The sequence below is a fragment of the Ciona intestinalis genome, unplaced genomic scaffold (assembly GCF_000224145.3).
Source record: "Ciona intestinalis unplaced genomic scaffold, KH HT000147.2, whole genome shotgun sequence".
Classification (NCBI taxonomy): domain Eukaryota; kingdom Metazoa; phylum Chordata; class Ascidiacea; order Phlebobranchia; family Cionidae; genus Ciona; species Ciona intestinalis.
In genome coordinates, this window is record NW_004190469.2 from 11,283 (window position 1) to 18,044 (window position 6,762).

The 6,762-nt window shown below is 38.5% G+C and overlaps 1 protein-coding gene across 1 annotated transcript in view; it reads right to left on the reverse strand.

Annotated features, from left to right (window-relative positions):
* The window catches only part of LOC100185544 (mucin-17-like), a 13,329-nt gene extending 7,072 nt beyond the window's left edge, over window positions 1–6,257 (reverse strand). The window contains exons 1-11 of the mRNA XM_002119143.4: window positions 5,941–6,257; window positions 5,506–5,757; window positions 4,831–4,950; window positions 4,243–4,454; window positions 3,952–4,039; window positions 3,278–3,373; window positions 2,685–2,753; window positions 2,190–2,333; window positions 1,712–1,990; window positions 1,172–1,351; window positions 437–634 (exon numbers count right to left, since the gene is read on the reverse strand). Of these exons, the coding sequence (XP_002119179.3) occupies window positions 437–634; window positions 1,172–1,351; window positions 1,712–1,990; window positions 2,190–2,333; window positions 2,685–2,753; window positions 3,278–3,373; window positions 3,952–4,039; window positions 4,243–4,454; window positions 4,831–4,950; window positions 5,506–5,734 (1,615 nt within the window). The 5' untranslated portion in view covers window positions 5,735–5,757; window positions 5,941–6,257. The remainder of the gene's footprint in view (window positions 1–436; window positions 635–1,171; window positions 1,352–1,711; window positions 1,991–2,189; window positions 2,334–2,684; window positions 2,754–3,277; window positions 3,374–3,951; window positions 4,040–4,242; window positions 4,455–4,830; window positions 4,951–5,505; window positions 5,758–5,940) is intronic.
* Window positions 6,258–6,762: the final 505 nt, after the last annotated feature.

Consider the following 6,762-nt stretch of genomic DNA (forward strand, 5'->3'; position numbering starts at 1 on the left):
TTTCATACACCTCGTGCCTGCTTACAAGTTTCGAAGTATGTAACTTATTTATCCTCGCATGGCTGGGCAACAACAGTTGTTATAACACGGGTGTTCTGTTTCATACACCTCGTGCACGCTTACGAGTTACCACGTATATAACTTATTTATCCTCGCATGGCGGGGCAACAACAGTTGTTATAACATGGATGTTGTGTTTCATACACCGCGTGCCAATTTACAAGTTACCTCGTGCCCACTTACGAGTTACCACGTATATAACTTATTTATCCTCGCATGGCGGGGCAACAACAGTTGTTATAACATGGATGTTGTGTTTCATACACCGCGTGCCAATTTACAAGTTACCATGTATGTAACTTCGTGCAAATAGTAATCATACACTTCAAAGCATCACAAAAACTTATTTTTAAAGAAGCATTACAACCACACATACTTACCTCATAATTTTCCACACCAAGTAAAGTCTCATTATACAAGCACACACCACTGTTGTTGCAAACACATAGCTTTATATTCACTGTCAACAAAGTTTCTCCCCCATTAGAATCAATAGCTTGTATTACAAGAGTTTGGTTGGTGGTTCCTTGGATTCGGTTTGCTTCAGTTGGTGTCCATGATACAACGCCAGAATCTGTACAGCATGGTTATAAAGCCATATAAATGTAATTGGAGGAAAAATGAGTGAAACGACACAATTTTTCTCATGTGAATAAACCATCCTCGCATGGCGGGGCAACAACAGTTATAACACGGGTGTTCCGTTTCATACACTTCGTGCCTGCTTACGAGTTACTATGTATGTAACTTATTTATTTCGCATGGCTGGATAACGACAGTCATTATAACACGGGTGTTCCGTTTCATACACCTCGTGCCCGCTTACAAGTTACCATGTATGTAACTTTGTTGGTGATTGGTTTTCTGAATGACTGATAATTTTGACAATCCATTAGTGACCACTGGGTTGCAGTAATTGCTGTTAAGTGTTTTGCCCAAGGACATTGCTTATTTTAAGGGTTCCTAAAATTATATTACCAAATAATATACAATAACACGACAAACTCGACTTCATTTATCCCGAGCCCCTTCTTACATTATTACTTAACTATATTTTATTGACCGGCTGAATTTAATAAAGATATAGTTAGAAATAAATATCATAACATACTTTCATCCACAGTGATGCCAGCCACAGAATTATTGGGGAAAATATGGAAGGTAACACTGTCACCATCTGGGTCTATAGCGCTAACAGTCATCGTGGATGAAGAGTTCAGTTTTGCGAGGAAAGTGTTCCCGTTTTCCACATGATCGCCATCGGATATTGTTGCATTGGGTGGGGTGTTGGCTGTAATAAGTTAGGTGTTAGTTGGTTTGTATTAAGTATTATATAAGTTTTTGGGGAATACATAACAGAAGTTTTTATCTATAACTTTAATAAGAGCCCCTATTTAACAATCGGAATACATTACGCACAGTTCTAAAAAAATTAATCACCCACAAAGTTACATACAGTGGTAACTCATAAGTGGGCACGAGGTGTATGAAACAGAACACCCGTGTTATAACGAGTAAAGTTTTATCGTTACTTACCGTTTTTATAATGTTGTATACTACTCCAAGAGACAACATTAAGTCATTTATTTCTTCAAGTAACCCCTTAACCCTTAGTTCAAAGCCCAAAGTAACCCAATATAATCCCACCCACCATTAGCACTAGCAACAGCTGATGAAGTTGCTGCATCTGATAAAGTAGTTTGACCAATCTCTGTTCTGTTGGTGACCAGCACATCATACAAACAAGTGGTAGATACAACCCCATTAGTCGTACAGTTGGCCTTCACAGATTCAAAATGACTTTGCCCCGCTTGTTCCTTCACCAGAACCTCCAAAAATGGGGGGTCAGAGGTTGGGGTTGGGTTGTGTAACGCGTATGTGTCGTTGCCACCAGTGTAGTTGAAGATACTTTCATCCTCCATGATTTTCCCTGGGAATTAAATAAGTAATAAATCAGTATAATGTTTAATTACTTCAATGAAATTAATTTACACTGAAACATAGTAGTTTATCATTTTGAAAATTAATAGTCTTTCTTTCTTATATGGGTGAGGTCCTACAGTGAGGCATGCCATGGGATCTGGGATTTAGACCAGAGTTGGCCCATTACCCCAACACCCAGTTCTTACATGAGAGTCCGAATGGATAAAGTTTTTGTTCCGAAAGTGTTCCGTTCAAAATATCCGAGTTCTCAGTTACTTCTATGTCCGATAGTTTAAGAACCGTTCCGTTTCTAAACTCAAAGTCATCGGATTTGATGCCATTCCATGCGCCTGTGTTAGTATTATGAATACATTTATGCAGGGTAAGATGGATAGTGTTAGCACATAACCACATATTTCATAATTGTGTTTCTATATATAGTAGGGTAAGGTAAAATAGATACCGTAAGCACATATGTGTCCTTGGGCAAGACACTTAACGGCAATTGCTTCAACCCAGTGGTCACTAATGGGTTGTCCAAATTATCAGCCATACATTTAAAATGAAATAAGTCACACACTTGTTAATTCGTAAACTGAGACGGATGTATGAAACAGAACACCTGTGTTATAACGACTGTCGTTTTTCTGGCCATGCGAAGGTAAATAAGTTACATTTATTCACGCAACCAACATACTTACCAAGCAAACCCTTTGAAATATTCATCAAGCTGTTGGTGTCTCCAGTAAATTCCATTGATAACATAAAATCTGGGACAAATATCAAATCATTATTAAAAGAAGTATTAAACCCCTTGGTTTCCCACCCCAAGGATAAACATGAAAGTATAAACTAACACATGATATCCAATCCCGATCGTGTTTTAAACAATTAATAACGGTCTATATGGGAGTCGTGGGGATACGGTTTTATAATTCTTTAAATGTTTTTTTGATAACTACCAAATGGGACGAGATAATAGAATGAAAAGGTGTCTCATTTTTCCCCACCCCACCATCAGTGTAAAATAGGACACACCCGTTAAATTAACCATACAATAAACAACCAGCCCAACACATAGTTAACAACATACAGTTATAAAACCTGAAGCATAAAATCAAACAATTAAACAAATATACAGTTGCTGTAAACAATAGTTATGCTATTGCGTATTTATCACTGTAAAGCGAGGTGACTAGAATATTTATAAACTATTTAAAACGTAGTATTTATAACTTATTCATAACCGTAGAACTAAAAGTTGTCTTATTACGCATAGCTAAAGATATCTAACCTGAAGCCGACACCGAAGCTGATGAACCAGATGGGAAAGCAGCTTCAACAGCCCCGCTACTCGTTGAAAGCGATACTTGGTTAACATCCATAGCAGCTGTGTTAATATTCAATGGTTAGTTTGGCTGTTTTGGTATTTTGGGTATCGGTTTTTTCCATTTTGGCTTTGGTGTTATGGTAATTGTATTTTGGCTTTTTCGGCAAAAAAAAACAAGTGGGCAACAATAAAAATGCTTCCGGAAAATGCATAGCAAAAATTTTTGCACGAAAAGTCAAAATCGAGTACAATATGCCTGACAGCAATATTAATAAAACTTACATTGTATATATTATGTGCATTGGTATAGAAGGTTATAACATGAGGAATCTACACTGCATTAAACAGTAAACTAACTATCCAGGTGCATTCAACAGTAAACATTACAACCAAAGTTTGATTTGTTTGACAGGATTGTGTGTCTAACTATCCCTGCCTCCCCTGTGTTAATAAATGTATAGTGCTTATAATTTTAAACCATTTTTCATAAATATAATCCATCTCTGACTATCCCTGCCTCCCCTGTGTTTTAAATAGTTTGGCACTAAAATAAACAAAATAACAAGCCTGCTTGTAGGACTCCAAAAACCCTATATGAAGGACTTCTATATATTACCATATTTGCCCCATTAACTTACTTTCTGTAATATTGTTTTGCAAAACTCCATTAACCCGAACCAGGATTCCGGTTCCATTCACATGGTTGGGGTCGACATCAAACTGGACCTGGGAGTACAACACATATATATGTTGGAGTATAATGTATGTTACAAGTATTTAGGGCAACAACAGTTGTTATAACACGAGTGTTCTGTTTCATACACCTCGTGCCCGCTTACAAGTTTAATGTGTAACTTTGTTGGTGATTATTCTTTTGTTTAAGTTTAAACAGATGTATCTTCAATGCTTAGCTAAGCCGATAAACTTACAATTCCTGAGGTATTAAACGTGAAGTCTCGGATCGCAAACGAGACAAATATAGTTCCCCCCGCTTCTGTGCCGTCTTCTTTCGTTGCTTTCTTGATTCTTCCTTGCACCGATAACACATCAGGTGCGTAAAGATAATGATATTCACCGATGCCGTTGAAGGTGTAGGAGTTGCCATCCGTTGTTGTGATGTGCGGGTCGCCCCAGTTCCAAGCTGTTTAAATACAAGGTGTTAGTTTGTGTGGGTTATCATTGCAGTGTGTTGATAAGCAGACATGACTTTTGGTTGGTTTGGTCATTCATACCAAATATGGGGTGGTATGATGGGCGGGCCTATGTTGGAAATTTCTACACTGCATTAAACATTAAATTTGGAAAGTTAAATTTGTTTAAAAGATTGTGTGTTTAACTATCCCTGCCTTTCTTATATTTTAAAAAGTTTGGCTTCTATGGACATTTATATCCTTGTGGGTGGGAACTTGAGTGACTTATCCATGGTTGCCACTCCCATGCCCACAGTCAAGTTGCTAAAGCTATTGTAGTGTGTGGATAAGCAGACATGACTTAGTTATCACCAACAAAACACTCACATGGCCACCTCTGCACATATCCCTCACAAGTAGCAGTCGGTCGATTCTGTTTATAAAGGCCGCAGTAGAAGTTAGATTCACTTTCAATACAGCAATGTCGGCGAGGCTTCAAATCATTATCTGTACAAACATATGTTAAAGCAATGGTTGTATTTTTTAATTCGTACATAATATGAATGTGAACTGTACTAATTTTAAAATATTGAAAATAAACAAATTTTACTAGGTTTGAGACTGCTACCATTGTGGCCGCTTGTGTTCTTGGGAAAGACAATTAATTGCTCCAACCCGGTGATCACTAATGGGTGGTCCAAATTATCAGTCATACAGAAAAACAATCACCCACAAAGTTACATGACATGTAAAAACGGCCGTCGTTTTCCCGCCACGCAAGGATAAAACAAGTTATGCTTGCGGTTACGAATACGTCTATTCATTTATTCACTATACTAACACATGCATTCAACAGACAGAAATATATCTGCTTAAACAGAACACCCCTGATATAAGGACTGTCGTTGGCCGGCCATGTGAGGATAAATAAGTTACATATGTGGTAACTTGTAAGCGGGCACGAGGTGTATAAAACAGAACACCCGTGTTATAACGACTGCCGTTGCCTTGCGAGGATAAATAAGTTACATTTATTCATATACCCTTTGCATTTAAACCCACCCATTGCAAGTTGATATTGTCGGTCAAGAACAGATTGTTCCCTATACCATATAGAGCTCCACCACCACCACCGTGAAGTTGATCTCTCAACGATAGGTATCTGATGTCTCTCATATCGACTACCACGTGGCCCCTCGATGATTGGCCCCCCAAGCCACCAACCCCACCATCTATTAAAGTTTCTCTCCCGGCTGCCATAGCAACAACGAGGACCCGTGCCGACTCTCATCTGGTAGCAGCGAGAGAATTCGGCTGGAAAGACAAAGATAACATTCACATTAAACAGATAACAGTCATATTTGCGTAGTTGCGGCACTAAAGCCCATGTTCTCTCTCAGCTTTGGCGCGCGCTTTATTTTTAAGTTTTTCATCAAATAGAAATTCGGAAAAAGGGTGTCTCATATCACCCCGTGTCCCACTTTCATACCATCTTACCCTCATCGTAATTCCACTCAGTGGTTGTGAAGTTGCTTCCATCTGGATAACCCCAATATGACCACCACCAGTATTCAGAATATATTTTTATCCAATGTAGGTATAACTCAATTGAGATGGAGAATCTTCTATCCGACCTTGCTTGTATAGCAGTACATGGGCAAGGCTCTCTGTCTGGTTGCCATGGATCTAGAGAATCCCGAATAAACCAGCTCAAACACGATTTTCTGGCGTTTGAGATCACAGTTTTCGAAGTATCAGGGGTCAGTTGGAAGACGTATTGTCCGTTCTTTGTTCCTGGAGAAAAAAAAGAAATATTTTTCTATGTAAGTGCTGAAGTAATGGGGAAATACATTATTTGTAGCACCCTGGGTAATGGGGTAATAAGCCTACATCACAAGTCTCAGGTGCGCCTCACTGAAAACCTCACCCTTATAGAATAGAATCTCTCTTATTGAGAGTCTATAAACTGCCTCAGTTGACTCTAGATGGTAGCACCCTGGGTGTTGGGGTAATAGACCTACATCCCAGGTCTCAGGTGCACCTCACTGAAGACCTCACCCTTATAGAATAGAATCTCTCTTATTGAGAGTCTATAAACTGCCTCAGTGGGGTCTAGATGGTAGCACCCTGTGTGTTGGGGTAATAAACCTACATCCCAGGTCTCAGGTGTGTCTTACTGAAGACCTTACCCTTTTAGAATCTCCAGCAAAAATGCAAAAACTATACCCATACAAAAAATATATTTTTTACCCATAAAAAATATTTTTTACCCATAAAAAACATTTTTTTTTCATAAAAAAAAAACAACAAAAAAGTGCC